General features: G+C 39.6%; 1 protein-coding gene across 1 annotated transcript; it reads right to left on the reverse strand.

Annotated features, from left to right (window-relative positions):
- Positions 1–73: 73 nt before the first annotated feature.
- Positions 74–19,760, reverse strand: RIPK2 (receptor interacting serine/threonine kinase 2). The gene is made up of 11 exons (XM_063391527.1): positions 19,025–19,760; positions 15,591–15,744; positions 14,272–14,427; positions 11,869–12,026; positions 8,791–8,840; positions 8,285–8,446; positions 6,782–6,867; positions 6,489–6,578; positions 5,826–5,931; positions 1,806–1,985; positions 74–669 (listed from the first exon to the last, which is right to left on the reverse strand). Exons 1-11 carry the CDS (start codon positions 19,582–19,584, stop codon positions 344–346), a joined length of 2,028 nt encoding a protein of 675 aa, XP_063247597.1. The 5' UTR covers positions 19,585–19,760; the 3' UTR covers positions 74–343.
- Between the last annotated feature and the right edge of the window lie 426 nt (positions 19,761–20,186).

Below are 20,186 nucleotides of genomic sequence, written 5' to 3' on the forward strand. Positions count from 1 at the left end.
GAAAAAAAATCATGCCATATTGAGATGTCTCAGTCCTGTGAAATAAAAGGAAAGGATGTGTATAAACAGCAAATATGTAAAATGGTGGACCTTTAATGTTTGTCATGTATAAACAAAATACTTTTACAAAATGAGTCAACAACCATCAAGTGTTTGGATTTATGATTGCACTCCAACTTATTAATTGGTCATTGACTAAATGCAGGCTAGAAGAACTCAGGGTCACTTCTGAGACTCTACAAAGGCATAATAAAGACAAAGATGCACATATATAAAATACTATATAGAAACAAGAATCATGTTGGAAGAAATATACACATGGTTTCATAAAGAAAGAATAAATTTAAAGATGCAGTCTTTGAGAATTAGACACAATATCTGGATAAGGTTGAAGTCCAAGCTGTTTGTTATCTTTCAACTTCTGTACTATAATTCTGGCAAATTCCTCTCCTTGGCTGTCTGAAGTATCAAGCAGTTGTCGTACTTTTGATGTCCTTGTAGGTTTGGTGCTAATAAGTTCATAATCTTCTTTCATGAGTAAAAATCTTGATAGAAGAGCATCCAGTGATTGATTCAAACATGCTTCAGTCATCTGATCAATAATTTCTTCTCTTTTACTTTGGATCCACTGATGAGCTACATTCTGTTGTACGGTTTCCAACATAAAATCTGAGATTGGAAAGGATTAGAAAAAAGGAAGGGATTGTAACTGTCTGTCAACAAATATTGCCACAGAACAAAGAACAAACAGAAAAAAAAACTGTTAAAATGTTCTAATTTGACAAATTTGGTGGTTAGAGTATTTGCTCTATCTGAATCACAGAATTATTTAGGTTGGAAGGGACCCTCAAGGAGGTCATCTGATGCAATGGCCTCAAAAGGTCAAAGCTGGGCCAACTTCAAGGATAACTCAGGTTGCTCAGGGCCTTGTCCAGCTGAATTTTGAGCATCTCCAAGTGATGGCACTTCTGCAGCCTCCATGGGCAACCTGTTCCAGTGTTCAGCCCAACCTGGTACTAAAAAGGGACAGGTGGTAATTTCACTTTCCAGGGGGATTTTAATTGAAGATTATGAAAACATCCCTGTAGTTTCCTGGTATTTTTCTCAAGATGAGGTTTTACACAGTGAAAAGGTGTTGATTCTCATATTTCCAGAAGAGGGATGATGCAACAGATCTTTATGAAGTTGCATGTTGCTTTGTGGCCCCTCAAAAAAAATATTTCTGAATAATTTACCATTGAAGTTTCTTTTTGTTAACTTTTGTGTTAACTTTTTAACAGTTATTTGACGCATAAGATTATAATGTAGTGGGGTCTCAGCTAACACAGAGGATCATTACAGGTGAAATGCTGACACAGTTGCTGCTTCTCTCAGCCCCACCATTACTAAATGGAAGACTGGAAAGCCTAAAAAGTGAGAAGGGACAGGCAACAAGGTGACTAAGTTTGAGCTAAGTTTTTCTCCAGTTCTGCTGGACTGTAGCACTGCTACAGCAGTAGGAGATAGGAGAAATAATATGAGCAAAGCGAATGGGATAAAGAAGACCCATGGCAGCAGGAATCTGATTAAGAACGGAGAAAAATCTAATAGCTACAGGTACCTGTACTTGGTCACGTTTTACATTGTTTTTCTTATTTTGTAATATAACTCTACAAGGATAGGATTACTCAATTTTGCATTCCTATTTTGCAGATGTTTTGTTTTCATTTTGCAGGTGAGTAACAGTTCCAGTTTCTCGTTTCATACAGACATACATTCATTGTTAAAACACTTATTGTGGGTCCTGGAATCAGTGTTTGCTGTACCTGAAGGAATTGGCGGTGACTGCAGTACACAGGATGGAGAACTTGAGGCATCTGAAATGCTCTTGTCAGAGGAGGGAACAGTGCTGTATGGATGCACAAGGGGTTTGGCACTCTGAGTTACAGACAGATTTCCATCCAAGCTATGGCTGCTGAGAGAGTGTAGACACCCAGAATTTCCATCTGAGACCAAAAAAAAAAAAAAGGAGAAGGAAAAGAACAAACTGTATTACTTCTGTGCTCAAATAAAATACACCTATCAGAGATTATTTACAGAAATTTCACAAAAGAAGTAATAAACCAACTATTTTTACATTACATACAACAAATTAGTCCTTATACTCAAATTCTGAGTACATTTATGTCCCTTATATTTTATCAAGGTCTCACTATGGTTTGGGGTCCTGTTTTATTGCAAAGAAATATTGGCAGTATAGATCTGGTAGATGTGAACTTTAACAAGAAAGCTCTGTCTGACAGAAAATTTTTGTAGGGACTAGAAGAACAAAATAAATCCTTTGCGTATTTGGAGGGGTAACTAGAAGTCAGCAGGAATAGCAGATTCACTTATTTTGATGAAGTTTTGCTGTGTAACAAAGGTGAAAATATTAAAATAAAGGTGGGGGAAAAGGACATGAAGAGCAGTGGGAGAAGTTAACATTCAGTAAGAGGCCAATGGAAGCTTTTTGTAGTCCAAAACAGGATATGACTACATGAAGCTTCAGGTAAACTTTTGCAAAGCAAAGTAAAAAGAATTTCTATCAAGTGGGAATTTTAACAGTTTCTAGTTTTAGGATTTTTTTATAGTAGAAAAGGATGACAGATATGACAGCAGCAGTAGGAATGACACAAGGAAGAGATGACAAATAGCTGATGAGAAACGAACTACAGGACATGTGCCTAACTCTGCAAATAGCTTTGATTAGACTTTCACTGTGTCACTTGATAAAGACAATAACTAAGATGTTAACTAAGAACCAGAGATGCAAGAATTCAGATGAGCATCTAAAGACACAATGAGGTAGCCCCATGGACAACTCGAGATTACCTGTCCAATGGGGAAATCTGAAGGTGTATTCCCAGCTCATTCTTGACCTGTAGAAGAATATGTCTGTAAGTACACAGAGCAGGAATAGGAAAATGTGGAATAAACTCCATACTCGGTATTTTAAAATGGTGGACTAGAACTCCTAGTAACTAGTATTTTATTTCATGGACAAGAGAGAAAGTTGGGCAGAGCTATGAACTGTGAAGCAGCAGATATTATCTACTGCATGAAAAGAGGAGACAACCACTGTGAGTGAAAGATCATTTCAGGAAACTATTGCAAGCAGCTGTGCTGGGATTGATTGCTATAGATTTTTAGGCACATATTTAATTTCATAACATAAAGACAAAACGACTGGAATTGTACTGGTATGAGAGAATGACCTTGACCAGTGACCGCATCATAAAAAAAAAATAATAAAATCACACACTTTTTTCCATTTGAAAGACCCTCAAAATCATCAAGTCTGCCAAATCCACCACTGCCCCACATCCTGAAGTGCCACATCTACACGTCTTGTAATCCTCCAAGGCTGGTGGCTCAATCACTACCCTAGACAGCCTGTTCCAATGCTTGAGAACTCTTTCCATGAAGATTTTTTCCCCTAATATCCAATCTAAACCTCTTCTGGCACAACTCAGGGCCATTTCCTCTCATCCTGCTGCTTGCTGCTATTGCTTGTCAGTTAAAAGGCCCCCATTGGGCCACAGTCTCCTCTCAGGTAGTTGCAGAGAGCAAAGGAGCAGAATTTTCTCTCTGAGTCTCCTTTTCTCTAGGCTAAACAACCCCAGTTCCATCAAAAAAAATGCTAATGAGAGTTATTTAGATGTTATTCAGAAGAAAACCAGATTGACTCAAGTTACTCAAAAAGAACCTAGGTAACCCTGAAGACTGGAGTATGAGAAACAGAAAAAGAACAAAAAATATTAGATTTAGATTTTCTGTTTCAAGCTGGGGCTAATGATTAGAAGTGAGATGAGGAATAAAAAAAACCCCTAAGTATATTATTCTGTAATGAAGGACCTTGTGAGAACAGAAAAATGGAATTCTAAGGTATACTAGGTAAGGGGGATTTTGTAGACAAAAAAAGATTGTTATGTGTCTCATAGTACTACATAGCCTTAGTTCAATGACTTAAATTAGAACATGCACTAGGAGGACTAGCTAGGATACTACGAGAATAAAGAAGTTTATTTTCCAAAGGGATTTCAAAAGAGTGCATCCTGTTCATCTAGCTATACTTAAAAATATATTAAAGGATTACTCTGTACCAGAAATGAAGTGGGAAGAGAGAAAAGAGCTTTTTGAAGAAATACCCAAGCACTAGGGAAGGTAAAAAAAAAGTAAAGATGAAAAGAAAGGCTAAAGAGTAGAAGACAAGTCTTAACTCTGAAGAAGCAATCTTCTGAAAAAATATTCTGATTGTACTGATGGAAAAAACAAGAATCTATAGTCATTAACTCAGCCAGACTCTGTAGTCATTAACTTCTGCCCTGGTGCCATGCCAAAAAATTTTTCTCTTGCTAACAGCTACCTGGAATAGAATTTTCACCTTAAACAATTGAATCTGAGTTTGAAAAGCAAGAGGAATGTCAGTCCTGCTTCCCACTACCTCACTACCTGATGCAACCATTGGCAAAGTAATAGCAAACACTTCTACAGTAGGGTTTTGCTTTTCACAAGCTCTAGAGTATCTATACATAAACACAATAAAGTCTAAGCAATGACTCTATAAAACTATCACCAGCTGACCAATCAGATCAACTGTACCAACAAATTTCCATTGATGCCCTCCACAGGCAGACACAACAATTTGTAACAGGAACCAGCAGTAAGAAAGGCTGATATTTATCATTATCTTATATGATTATACTTACAGTCCGTGATCATGTTCAAACTAATATTCCATGTTCTAAAATTCATCACAACATACTTACTAAGCTAGGTAAATACAAGGTATTCTTCATCTCTGAAATTTTTATGCTGCATAGATAAATGTTTCAGTTGAGGTATAGCCAAAGTACCCTGCACTTGCTTTCTGCCATTTTCCCCAGTAATTCAAAGTCCTTAAGCCTCCCGTAATTTATTTACCCAAATTCCTCCTGTATTTTACCTTTCTGGCACACTGAGTAGAAGTTCAAAATTGTGTATGTGTTCAAACAAGAGCTGAAACAGGAACTACCTGTGCTCTCCTACCTCTATCAGAGTATCCCTGGTTTTGCAGCACCTCAGAACACTTTTTGATGTCCTTATTTTACAGCAGTGAAGTCAACAGTCTTGTCTGCTTTCATACTCCTGGTCCCTGCAATGCCAGAGGACACTCCATTCTTTTGAAACATGTTTACATTCTGTCAAGTGAAGAAACTTAAATGAACTTTTAGTTTCACAATGTATTGCTGTTCCACCTGGGTTCCATCATATTTTTCTAGCTTCTGATGTCAGCAAAACCTCAAAACTGAGTTTTCTCTGGGAATTTTGCCAACTTTTATTCATAAAAGGGGACAGCTACAAAAGGTCTGTGCAGATACTTTTGCGAAGCAATCTATTGAAGACATTTTTACTTACTGAATTAAAAATTATCTAGAAATTCGCACTGGAAACTTTGAGTTTACTCAGCTTCTAGAATGCCTTAAAATGTGTAGTCTTATTTATATTCAGAAGTATTCACAAATTAAAAAAGAAAAAAACAGTTAACTAAACTGCCAAGAGTCTGAAGGGACAAGAAAATGTTAGCTCTGCACTCACAACTCTGAGTAGGAAAACTGAACCTGTGAGCTGTAGAGATTTCTTAGGTGATAGGAACAGAAAATCAGAGTTTAAAAACTCTCGTTTTTTACACAGAGCACAAAGTTTACAAAAGACATTTTTTCCTGACATAGAGAGACCCAACTTTCTACTACACAAATGCAATGTCACAGTATGAATGTAAAGCTGCAATGGCAACTTAAATTCACACAAAGTCAAGAATAACTCACCTGATGAGAGGATATTGCACTGGGGAACAGACTTGAATTTTGATGTATCTGGAGAGATGCTCCGAAGGGGAAGTGCATCACACTGTATGGAGCTAGAGTATGTTGGCTGAAAGAAATCCAGGTGTATGTTGAACAGGCACATTAAACAAATATTAAGTTGCAATTTTTTACAGAGAACCTTCCCATCACCATGTTTTCCTTGCTATCTAAATGCTCAATACACAGCACAATAAAATATGGTAAATCAGAAGAAATTATGTAATCCCAATACTTATGTATTATCAAAGATGACAGCAATTTTGTATACAAGTTTAATATTATTAAGAACCAAAAGCAGCAGCATTAAGAATCAAAATATAAATGCAAATCTATATGACCCTATACAAGCAAGCTCCATAGAGGTGTAAGGGAGCAGTAGACAATCTCTCACTATTGGCAGGCATTGGGTGCTGCATTCCTCCTTGAGAGGATCAGAGACTCACAGAATATGTGGGCTGGAAAGAGACTCACAAGGATCATCAAGTCCAACTGCTGGCCCTGCACAGGATCACCCCGAGTGTCACACCATTTCTTAAAAGTGCAGAACAACTCCCCATACCAAGTTAACCTTCCTTGAATCTCTCAGGATGCTGACGTACCAAATGCAACACATAAAGTATTTACCTTTTCGGGATTCAGAGGTATATTTAGAGATATCTGTGCCACATTTGCCTTTTTTCCACTCTTGTAAATACTTTCTGATTCATATAGTAACTGGAAGAGAAATATTTACCCGTATTAAATTTCTGCTATAAGACAGGAGGACAGCCTTGTACAAACTCGTGTTTCAACCAGATACAAGATTAGACAAAGCAAACTGAGGAGAGGAGAAATGACAAAGGAGATTACACTTCTTTCAGCAAGTGAAAGTTACCAATTTATTTGACTAACTCATGACTGTAACAAAAGCTACTTACCTTTGATCTCTTTAACAGAAGCACTGCTTCCAGCAGAGCTATTTCATCAAATGTTCGCAGAACTGGCTCCAGGTCTATTAAACATTCTGAACAAGGCAAGAGTACTTGGTGAATGGTTTGAAGTGGAAATCAAGTTGTCACTGTACTAAAGTGTCTTTCTTACATTCACAAAAATAATTTGTCTATTGACATGTATCAAACCACTTATGCAGCTAAAACAGAAGCTGCTTGCTTCTGTTAGACCAGTTCACACCACCAAAAGAAACCCTATCCTGACGTGGCCATCTGATGAGTGTGTACCAAAAGAGACCCAGGACTGTGCTGGACCACAAGTGTCGCATTCATGGGGTGGAGAGATTGGTGAGTTTGCTGTGTTTTATGGTAGTCCAAACAAACCACATTAGCTGAATGGGACCAAACACCATAAGACCTCAGAGTGTGTTGCTGTCTTCCCACTCCAGAAGAGGTGTTAAATATTTACACCAGAAAAATAAACAAACACACACTCAACACAGCAATATCCAGAATACATGCGTAAGGCATGAGGCAGGGCTAGAAATGATGGGATAGTCAAAGCACTGACCTATCACATCAGTGAAATCAAGTGACACTGGCCTCAGCATGTCTGTGTCCTATGCCATGGTAATTGCTTAAGTTCCCCATCAGTGAGCTGTACTTCCCTAATTCTGCAACAGTTTTGCAACTTCTTCTTTCTTTTTATGATAGTAAAGTAGTGGCAAAAGCAATGCATGGTTCTTTTTCAAAGACCATCTTACTACACATGGGGCACTAAAAAGAGAATCTAAGTTAGCTCACACCATAGTACTTATCCCAGATAATTTTCCCTTCAGTTTGACCATACACTTAAATTGCTATTTTTTTTTGTTAATTAGCATAAGAAAACAAGAATGCATATGGAAATATCATGACATGTCTATTCTTCTTGATTTTAGAAAATACTGTATTTAGATACATTTCCTTGCTTGGGAAAAAAAACAGTTCTTGCTTGATAAAGGAGATGGAACAATAAAAGATAAAGTATCAGTGAAAGATTTACACTTAGATGCAAATACAAGTTGAAGTCACTACAACTTGTGTGCAATGGTTTGTTGGTGTTGGTTTGGTGCTCATAAATTCCCCAGAACTGGTTTTATACTTCCCTTCTCCCATCCCCCCTTAAAAATCCCAAATTATTTTCAACAATAATGAAAAACCTCCAAGTTTAACAAGTAGTTAAACGAAACAGGCTGCTTTTATACAGGTAAATTAAGAAAGGTACAAGTAAAATGCACAAGACTTCAACAACCACCCTGGTTGCATGGCACACACATAATTCCATTCATAAAAGTTTGTTTACAGACATGAAGAAAGCAGCAAGCACCGTATCATAACCAACAAGACGAAGCACATAGATCTCCTGACATCTTTAACATTTCCCTTTCACATCTATAACCCTGCTGTGCAAGTACCATGTTCAACAGAAATCTGGCAAGGTAAACTCACTTAAGAATGATGGCCTTTCATCTGGGTTTTGTGCCCATCCACTTTCCATCAGTCTTATGATTAGCCCTCGATGAGGAATATCCATTGATAGACTTCCTGCACTCAAGTCGAGTCGCTGTCCTTGTGACACGCTGTACATTATCTGCAAGGGGTTTATAACTTCTGTCAAAACAGACATTGTGAAGTCATTAGAAATACATGCAATATAAAGAGCTTATTATATAGGATGAGTAATTCAGTTTGCAGACATAGAATTTATAGTTCATCAAAATAAGGTTACATTTCTTAATTAATGAAAAGGTATTCTCAATTTATGAAGCAACACTGTAATTAAAAAAGAAAATATACTAAAAAAATAGTCTAATTTGAAAAATATTTCAAAGTGTTCTTCAAAAAACTTAAAAGTTGAATTATTAGAAAGTAAACCCTAAAATTAAGTCCCCAGGTTTAATTTTTAACCTCTAGGTAAGGCAGGAAGATTAAATTAAAGGAAGACATGCCCTTACCTTCAAATGGCTGTTTCCTTGACATTACTTCCCACATGATAACTGCATAACTGTTTACATATAAAAAGTACAGAAGATGTTATTTTAGACTACCAGCACTTAACAACACAATATGCTCAGCTTTACATTTTATTTAAAACATTTTGGTAAAATGGTCCTGCAAGAACACATGGGACTGACTATAGCTAACTAAAATGATGACATGAATATATGAAAACTAGTAGGTGACTTCATCCAGAACTAGTTATTACTATTAAGTACAGACAAGATCCATGGCATATAAACTCCTATTCCAAATCTGTATCAACTTGGCTCTTGCTAGTATGTTGTGAATTACGTACATAGAGTTTAAATCTCAGCATGCAGATTAAAGTGAACCCAGAGAGCCAACTGTCCTAACTGTAATACTCTGGCATCTTCCCAGCAAGGACTGACACTCCCTGACATTCCCAAGGGAAGCTGGGCATTAGCAGGGAGCATGGCTTTGACCCACAGCTCCATCCCAACACAGTCTCACAGAGACAGGTAAGATACAAACTGGCAGGTGGGATGCCCACTCCAGCTTCCTCCCTCCCCACACACGCTTCCAGCATTTGCAATCTTCTCCATACAGAGAGATGTCACACACAACATTCACTTTCCAAAACAGACTCTTGGGAAGACTACACTGAACTAATGCCAAGAGACTGAACACATGTGCTTGCTCAAACCAGTGACCTTCCTTTCCATTCACACCAACATGAATGGCAAGTGGTTAAGCAAGTACAAACTTACCCCATCTTTAGTAAACTAGTCACTCTCTTCAGCCATCAGGATATACTAGAAAAAGGTAACTTTAAACAACTTTGTACTGTAAATAAGGTTAGCTGATTTTACTTAAAAGCAGCATTGAATTCTCAGTCCTTCTCTCCAATGTTTCCTCACATACTCTACCATATCTGAATCAAGCTCTATTCCATGAAAAGGTCCTAATATTAATCACAGCACTGTATTCAAGTATCCAGTTTTGGATTTAGAAAAGAAAATCCAGGCGAAAACTTCCATGCTTCCATAACTTCAGAATACATGCAAGGTGTTGACAAGTGTGTATTTCCATGTTTTCAGTCCAAGTCTTTATAAGCATTGTGACAGTGTCATTCCAGAAAATAATCACCATGATCAATTGCTGTTAAGACTCGGTCCCCACCCTTGGTATGAATGTACTGAGCTTCCTTCCTACATCACTAAGAAGTACCAGATTTTGCATACAGGTTACATTTAACTGCCTTAGAGCACTGTACCATCCAACAGCTACCAAATAAGAATTCAAAAAAAATGAAGTAAGAAAAAAATAAACAATGCTTAAAATCAAATCATATAAATTGAGTTTTCCTAACTATTTATTCTGTTTGCATTTTAATATTCTTCAACAATAAAATTTACTCATGTAGCTTTTAATAAAAGCAGTCCTCCCTGTTACAAAGACTGCTTTTGATGTATTCCTGACTGTAAATCCATACAGGTTGATTTTTTTTGGCAAAGCAAATCATCCCTTTTGTAGAAGTTAAGCTGTCTGACTGTTGTTTAAACAATTTGTTTCTTTAAGAAAGGTCCTCACAAACTAGCTTCAATATCTCAACAACACTTAGATGTGATCAATTAATTAGACAGCCAGAAAATATCCACATATTTAATAATATCTTTCATTCAGTTTGGAATCTCTCTACAGTTAAAGATTATTTTTTCAGTTCTACAATACTGCAGCATTCCTCTTCACACTATTTCTGTTTTCCTTTCTTATTTCTGCTTTGTAGCATCTCCTTCCGATCGTGAGCACAGAACCTCCTGTGTGGCCTTTTGGTGGTCCTTCACTGTCTCTGCACCTTCATCTCTTCCTGCCTTGAATATCTGTCTTTCCAACGTTGCCTCAGTTTCTCTTCTGTCTTCTCACATAATCTCTTTCCTTCCTAATTAACTGTTTTCTACCCTCTTCTACTGATGTGTTCTCATATTTTCTCCTATTTGGTTATTATTCGTCTGAAAACATTATTTTCTTTCTAAGAAACATTTGTCATCTTCATTTCTACCCATTCATTAAGCTCCCAGTCACCCTTTCTTTCCCCTTAATACACCTTTATTTCTTTTCAATGTTTTCCTTATCCGTATCTTCTCATGGGAGAAGGGTAAGGAAAGCAGGTACGTTGTCATCTGTATTCATTGGACAGGAATGTCAAGGAACTTCATGTGCTTCTTAAGGGATAACTAAGGGAAGTAGTGGTTTCCTTGCAAGTCCATAGGACCCCCTGAGACTGAGTCATCTCTCACCAAGATACAGCCATGTCAGAGATGAGTGAAGGTAAAGGTAGCAGATGCACAAGAATGATGGACTTTGTCACAGTGACTGGCCAGTTCATGCCTCCTCAATCTGCCCTTACACATGACAATTACTCCCAAAATCCTTCAAGTAATCTCTGAATTCTCCAAACCTTTTCAGACCAGTCAATTGTGACTCTAATATCTTCAACAGAGATTTCCTTTTATTATATAGGTCACCAGCACTCTATTTACTATTCTACTACTTGTATTCAGGATTGCCCAACACAAAACTACCAGAAGTTTCCTAAAGTAAATTATTCCTTAAAGAGATTACTGTAACTACTTTCTCCAATCCTACTATCCTGTTTTTGTCTACCTCCTTTCCAAAAATACATTTTCTTCTTTCCCCCAAGTACATTCTGCAAATTATGTTATTTGATTACACTATTTACAGGAGTATGTGCATTGAGTTAACGGTATGAATGGCTTTCTTCTTTCCCTACACTGTCTGTATGTGTGTGCTCATTTACAAAAACCAGTCTCCCCTGCCTATTTCTGTAGTCTCTGTTTAATTTTGGAACATTACACTTGTCACAGCACAAAAGAAATGAGTCACTAAATACAACTATTACCCAATTCTTTATTTCCCAATTCATTTCGCCTATATAGCTATGATAGTATCATTGAAAATAATAAAATTGCTGAGAACATGTTAAAATCTAAGATCAGTGAATCAAATCTGAGTTCAGATTTCAATCCCCACTAGAGAACAACATGAGTTACCTGTAGATGTCATGTTTCACACTTGCCCGGGTTTTCTGACTGGGGTTGTAATCTTCAGGTGGCATGTAGATAATTGTCCCTCCTTCTGGCAAGGAGGACTCACTTCGCGATTGCGACATGGATATGACACGCCATTTGGCCATGCCAAAATCTGCAATCTGGAAAGGTCAAATCAGTTGTTCTGAGAAGAAAAACTGGATTTATCTGCTGCCAGTTGTTAGAAATTCCTGAAATATGCCCAGAAGGGGTCACCCAAAGCACTTAACCTGACACACAAAAAGTATGTGGTTCTCCTAGCAACAGAAAACATCAACTCCCGTCCATAAAGCATTCTCAGCTCATGACTCATGCCATCCCTATAACACTGCCCTATCCTGTTCTTTTAAGGAAGGACTCATGTCACTATGGCTGAGGAATCTTCAGTAGACAGCTGTACCATATGATCAAAATCACTTCCTTGCGTTAAAAAAAGCAAACAAAAAATCATTGATTCCTTGTAGCTCCCTGGTTGTGAAGAAAGCACAGGTTTAGTACAAATCATGATAGTTGTACATAACATGGCTTGCCAATATCTCAAGGCAGCTCCTCTCCACAGAAAGATTTTAAGGCACTTCACCTCACTCCCATAACTATGACATATTAATCCTGAATTAATAAAATTGATATTCTGAAATTCTGTGCTGCAAAACTTGCTGAGTATTTTCTTTACTGTGCACTCTGGGGCCTTGCTCCTTTCTACAGGCCACAGTGCATCTCTAGGAAGAAGTAACTGACTTCAGTTTACTTCCTCAGACATCCAGGAGACAGGGTGCCAGATGTCAGATTAGATTACGGATAAGGAGAGAAACATTTAGCAGAATGCACCTGCTGGCTGAGCTACAGTGTCTGACATATATGAGAGATAAGCAGCCAGCTACCGGCTCTGCACTTATCCAACATCTGCATAATATCAAAAACATTTTCAACAAAGATGCCTGTGCAAGCACTGTGGCAATAAGATAACAGAAACAAGTTTTCTGAAGAGCATACATCAAAATCCAACATGAACAGTAACCTTTCTTCACTACAACTCACTCTCATCAAGCCTTCCTCACTGTAACTGGTCTTAACTCTTGCTCATTCAGTAGATCAGGGACAGTCAGAAGCACTCTGTGAATGGTGTTACTTTTATACATATGCAGCATCTCTTCTATTTGGCATGCATTATAACCCTCTTTGCATTTCCTGTTAGCTGTACAAATTTAGAGAATCTTGCTTCACTTAAAACCCTAAGGACACTCCTTACAGGAGGCAGGGCAGGTACACAAGAGTTAGCCTCTTCCCTTCAATTGCCTCAGCGAAGAAACTGTTCAGATATGATCAGGCAGAGCATCAGGCCACACCAAAGCTGTTATGGATTAAAAAGTGAGGAGATAAAAAATAACTTGGACTAGTTCCCTGATCAGGTTTATCAGGAAGTTCAAGAGACGGCAATACCAGCACAATTCCGTGGGAGGAAGTATAACCTGCTGAGCATATGGGCAGAGACAAAGCCGTGTGAGGCACCTGGCTGCCAAGGAGAATTTTTATGGAGAAAGAAGAAACCAGCAGCAAATCTTTGCTCAAAGGATTCATAAAGAGACTCAACTTACAGTAACAACTGAAACATTCACTTTTCAAGCATAAATTCAGTGCAAAATATCTCTTACTTCCATTTACCTGAGTAATATATTCTATTAATTATAAAACCATATCTTTTAAAAAAAACAAGAAACAACAAACTCAACTCTGGCAATTATGGAAGCACCTAAACATTTTGTCGTAAGTACTTTCAGTCTCTTTTTCATATCAGGGTAGTGATATTTTAAAAGGCAGAAATAAAGTTTTGAACTACTGATACTTCTGCATGTATGCGTTCTTGTTCTAAGGAACTTCACAAAAGTTACCTTCCAACACAGTAAGATTTTGCAGTCCTGTTTTACATGTTCTTACACTACACCAACAGAACAGATTGTATAAGTATCAACTGGAGCATTAACATTTGAATTTGACCTACTGCCTATCAGAAGTAACTTGTCAGAGCATCTCAGGCAGGGACGTTTTCTATTTTCTTCTCAGGAAGGGCCAGATGTGGCTAGGAAGGCTGACAAACAAGAGTGTCACCTCTATTGAATATCAGCTACTGCTATAGCAGAAACAGCCCAAATTCTATCTTTCTGGTCTTAGATAAAATCCACAACTGAGTAATACAGAGTTTCCAAAAGAAAAACTCCAAAGTTCTGTCTGCAAGGTTAGAAGAAAAAATCTACCACACAATTACATCCTTTCTGTATGGCCACAACTTCACCCTTCCTCCTCTACAATAATGAAAACTCTTTCACTCATTCTGGAATGCTGAAGAACATAAGAATTAAATAACCCTACCTTGACATGAAACTCATCATCCAGCAAAATGTTCTGGGTTTTTAAGTCATGGTGCAGCAATGGAGGATTCATGTTGTGCAAATAGTTTACTCCCAAAGCAATTTCATAAAGAATGCGGAATCTCAGGCACCAGGGAATGTCAGGATACACATCTTTCTGCCAAGATAAAACCACAAAACCAGAATATAATCCTCTGTTCTGATCTAACAGCAAAGACAAAGACTAATTGTATAAGAAGAAGAAAGTGACTTGGGCACACATTAATCTTTTAAAACGAGCATTATACAAACTCCTTAAAAATTGTAACAAAGCATTAAGACTAATTTAAACTTAGCTGTTAAAAGAAACATTGAAAAAATTATGCAGTGCTGTATTTCCATTCTCTAGCATTCACATAGTAGTTCATGACTGCCATACATGATGGTGAACATTTACTACATTACTCATTCACATAGAAATATGAATTACAGATGAACTTCTGCATGAAACTTGCACCTCACAATTTATGAGTTCTACAGGAAGCATAGCAAAAATCATATTTTCAACTGACATTGGGGAACAAAAAAAACTGTATTGAAAGTATGCATAAAATACTACCATTACAAATAATAATATGGCAAGAAAAATGCAGTAAAATTCAAATGAAATCTTAAAAGTTATATTGACACTAATGCCTTTATAAAAAACACACAGCTGAGCTCTCTAAGGCACCAAATGTGTATTGATTAAAGGTGGAGAAGAGACTTTAGTGCTGTTGAGACACAACTGCAGTAGCTTTGCAGTAGCAACACAGTTCAGGCCAAGCTAACAGGAATAACTGAGAGTTCAGTGCAGGAGAAGTTACTCAGAGAATATGATCTGGTAGAAATATTCATACCTGTTTATATTAGCAATATTTGGCTTCTATAAACTGAAGTCAAAACTTTCAGGTTTATTTTTTAAATACTCAAACTCATTAAAATAATCAATATTTGTACTGGCAGTAATTCAGAAACCCAGACTGAAGCAAGTGTAACTATTTCAGAATCTAATTAGAGAACAACTGAGATTTTTAAAGTGACTGTATGTAGTAATTCAACATAAAGCTTGTCCTATGTCACAACATTAAAGAAAAAGTTTAGCAAAACTTAAGTCAGCTGAGTTTTAGTTGTCTTTTTGAGATACAGTTCTATCTTAGCACCAAAACCTACTAGGGATAATGACTGTCTTCTAGAGTGAAACACAATAAATAAAATACTTTACTATATGAAATAAGTATAGAAATTGCAATCTACTTGGAGCAGCCAGGTATCATACTTAAAGACTGTAAGTACACTTACCCCGTGCAATAGCTGGTTTAATGACCCATTGGTCATGTATTCTGTTACTATCCCCAGAAATTCAGGCTCGTTGCAAATCCCCAAAATTGGCAGAATGTAACTAAACCTGGCTTTGTGTAATATCTCTGCTTCTTTTAGAAGGTGGTTTCTATCGCTTAAAGAAAACAAGCAAACAAATAAAACACATTACCACACCAGTACTGGGAAACTCAAGGCAAATGCTGGGGTCACTATAGTCTCTGTCAATTATATCCCTGTATGTAGTACCACCACCTTTTCACCATTTGATTTCTACCATGCTGTTCTGAGACCAAGACAGTGTAAGACAAATCAGAATCTGCAAATGCAAAGACAAGACAGTTTCCCTGGTTTTGTTGTACCACACAAATATATTTCCATCACACATTTCATCCATGTTTCCAGTAAATAAGGATACATTCAGAACTTCCACCTTCCATCATTCCTGGTAACCATAATGGTAACAACCAGCTGCATTTCTCCCACTTTACTGAACACCTTCAAATCCTGAGTTTTCACTCAGGCCCCATATTTGTCTCCTAGAGAGTGGAGATTTTAATGCACATGATTCTACCACCATTTAAATGTAGTGGACTCTGATGTACACTAAAATAATAGGGACTAAAGGAATGCACTTTTGACTTCTGAAGGAAAGGAAATTCCTTTCTGAAGGAAAAGGAACAATTAACTAAGCTTTGTTTTCCCATAAACTGTTCCTGCTTTGAATTACTCTCTGGACAAAATATCTCCTATGTGCACAGGAAGCAGGAACAGACCAGCCTCATGATGTTTGGATGCCTGAATTTGACTGTGTGGCTCCACTCTTCGAAACTCCTCATAAATATGGGTTTGATGCACATTTACAAATTCAGACCTTGCAGCATGTGGATTTGAGAAGATCAAGTTTTATTTGAGTACGATTCCATCCCTAAAAATAGAAGCTATTTGGTATGCTTTATATCTCAAACAGTCTTGAAAAAATAGGTTTGTTAAGGAGGATAGTTAGACCATGAAGCATAATTCAGTGAAAAAAGCATTTAGATCTTATACTAGTGAAGAGCGGTACAGATACAAGTACATGACTAGGATATTGAAATACAGGACATTTACTGCACATTTAAGATTGATGCTTCAGATGTAAGCCAGTCTGGCTCAGAAGCAATAGGGCTGTACTGGGGCCAGGGCTATGCCCACCACAATTTGCAGAGCACAGTACTGTTATGTGCACAGCACAGCCCTGGGGTGAGAGCTGGCTTGTGCACATCGAGCTCAGAGCACACCCTAAAGCACTCAGGGCACTCTTGATCCACCAAGGTGGCTTTAGCACTCACAAAGGCTGTCAGGATGTATGGGTAAAAGAGGAAGCCTTGTGAGCTAAAGCCTGCAGCTCTTAGCAACAGGAAATTTTGAATTTAGATGGATATGAAATTAAGGTCCTTTTATTGGTGTGATGGAAAAAGACTTATAGGAAACTCTAGGAAATGACAGAAGTAAAAAACAGCCTTTGAGACAAGCATGGGATGGAAGACACACCTCTACAACTTCCTCCCTCTCTCCAGAAATGACCAGGTTTGAGGAAGTTTGGGGTTTTCCCAGACAGTAAGGCACATTAGCATGGGATTCAGCGGTGGCCCAGGAAACAGATTGCAACATACTGAAGTCTATTCCTGTCTGTCGGTCACTTCACCTTGGTCTGCTCCATGCCAGAAGGGCACTGAGTAATGTCAAAATGAGCACATTCCCACAAGGGCTTCCCAGCTGGCTTTGCTCTTTGGCTGCTCACACATCATATTCTGGAAGGCACAGCACACACTTCCCACTTGGGGAATTAATGGCACCATGAACTCACCCCTTTTCCTGACAACACTTACAGTTTGGCATTTTATATTGCCTACTGTGCAACCAACAAAACACTTGCTGCTGAGACTCGGGTAGAATGGATTTTTTTACAGCTTTCAGTCTTCTGATAGCATTTCTGGGGTTTGCATGGCATATGGTAGGTGACTGAATTATTTTGATTACCTCACTTGCCTTTTAAATCATAATTTCACAAGTTAGATGTCCCACTAATCCAAATTCTTGCAAGGCTAAAAATAGCCTTGGTGGTTTCTCCCAACGGTGTTCTGAGGATAAGTGCTGTATTTCCAATTAGCTGAGATTTAAGCAGACATTTAAAAAAATCCCCAAAAAACAAAAACCAAACCAAACAATCAATCAGTAAAAAAACCAAAACAACAACCGAACAAATAAAAACAACACAACACCTGTCCATCCCTCCTCCTCCCCTGACTTATCAGAAAACACCACATAACTGAGATTCCATTTCTGGCAAGATTTCAGAGATAAAGCTTGTGTATACACAAACCTGGGCAATATGAGGTGAAAGAGCTTAAAACAACTTGTCTTATATTCAAGTATATTGAGTCACAAGACTAGAAACCTTTCTGAGTGAAGTTATCCTACCTTGAAGGCCTAATACTAGATCAAAGAAACCTGAGGCAAAAGCCTGTACAAAGCAAGATAAGACTGAGAGGCAGGTTTACAGTCAGGTAAGCTCCAGACAGCTTAAGAAGAGGCAAATTTGCATTGATGCATTAACAAATTGAAACGGTGGGGATTGAATAGGACAGAGATGAATGAAAAAACACAACTTGCTGCCCCCTTACATGGAGTGACAGCTCCTGTAATAAATATGCTGCCACTGGAGTACCTGGAAAACCGGGAACTCAATACACGGAAAATAGCATTTTACAGGGGAGCCTACAAGGCTATTATTTTAAATCAGCTTCTCTCAGTACTCTGAGATCTGGGGAAAAAGAATAATTTTGTGTTGTCCCAGAGAAGCATCTTCTAGAAGCAATCTCTAGTGGACACAACCGTATACTCCCTGTATTCCTCTCTCTATGTAAACACCAAATCTATAGTAATCACGGTACTTTAATATCCTGCTGATACCTCGGCAAAATGGTTAGCAACCAACAGACTCAGCAAGAAACCAAACTCTGTCAATCTCACCTTGATGAGGGCTCAAGGTGCACAGTGCAGAAGAAAAAAAAAAAAAAAAAAACCAAAAAAAACCCCAACAAAAACTCCAAAAGAAACAATTTAGTGTTTCTAGAGACCGAGACCGAAACCACCCCTTCACAATAATCGAAAGAGAGGAAGCTCCGGGACAGGCCCGTGCTTTCTCCTGGCCCAAGCTGAATCATCCTTGTGGGATGCCCTTTTCCCGTGGGATGAAAGCAAGAGTGCCTCCCGAAACAGCAGGATCTGATCCACAGACCTCAGAAACCCACGCCGGCATCTCCCACCGGCCCCTCGCCCCTTTCTGGGCGCTGGTGCGGGGGAAGGCGGCCCGGCCCGGCCCGGCCCGTGCCCCGGCGCTGCCCATGCCGGCCGCCCCCCGCCCCCGTTACCTGTCTAGCAGCGGACCCTGCAGGCATTTCAGGGCCACCGGGACCCTCCAGTCGGCGTGGCGGGCGGCGGACACGGTCCCGTAAGCGCCCCGGCTGATAAAACGCAAGTCCGGGAGTTTGCTGGAGGGGATGGAGGGGAGTCCGTAGCTGAGGGCACCCACCCGGCCCCCGCCGCCATCCCCGCCGCTCATGCTCGCACTCCGCGGGCGCGGCGGCGTCCAGAGCGCCGCTCCTCGGGCCTCGCTTCCGCGCTTCCCTCCGCACCTCCCTGCCCCGCCTGCTCTCCCGTTGGCCGGCAGTTCCCTCCTCCTCCTACCCCACCGAAGAGCCACTTCCTCGTGGAAAGTGGGTGAGCCCCACGGTTCGCGGGTCGGGGAAGGCGGAGCAGCCGGGAGGGAGGAGCGAGCCCAGGGAGCGGTGTCCCGAAGGCCGTGCCGGGGCAGCGGCCTCGCCCTTGGGCGGCCGCGGCCGGGGAGGGCGCGTCCCTCGGGCCGTGGATGGAGCATCGCCCCAGCCGGTCCGAAGGAGCAGCCCCTGCGCTGGGGAGGAGGAGGAGGCATTCCCCTCCGTCCGGGGGCGGGAGGGGTGTGTGAGTTCTGCCCTCGAAAGGTGATGCAGGATGCCAGAGGCGAGCGCAGATCGCCGCAGTGAATTGTTAGTGCATAGAATCATAGAATGATGTGGGTTGGAAGGGACCTTAAACATCACCTAGTCCCAGCTCCTCTGCCAGGACAGGACACACCTTCCACTAGACCAGGTTGCTCAGAGCCCCGTCTGGTGTATACTCATTGCTCAAGCGAAGTGAGAAAAGCTTTGTCTCATGCAGTCGCTTATCTCCTCCGTGTTTGTCCTAGGAAGATTTTTCAGGATAGCGGCATTTCGAAAAGGTAATTTCGAAATTTCCAGTAAGTGCAAGTTCACCCTTGCCCCTGCTCATAGCGAGCTGCCTGATACGCTGACGTATTTATGAGAGTTTAGTGAAGGTTGCGCAGGAAGCTTTGGTAAAGCCCGTTCACCAAGCCAAGTTCTCACAGACTAACAAAGTAATTTAATTTAAAGGTAGAGGTTTGTAGCATTCCACAAGGAGTGACAGCTCCACAGGATGAAATAAAGGTAAACAGAGCACCTCACTTGCCTTTCCATGTGTGTGGAACAGGGGCTA

Source organism: Prinia subflava, chromosome 1 (assembly GCF_021018805.1).
Source record: "Prinia subflava isolate CZ2003 ecotype Zambia chromosome 1, Cam_Psub_1.2, whole genome shotgun sequence".
Lineage (NCBI taxonomy): Eukaryota > Metazoa > Chordata > Aves > Passeriformes > Cisticolidae > Prinia > Prinia subflava.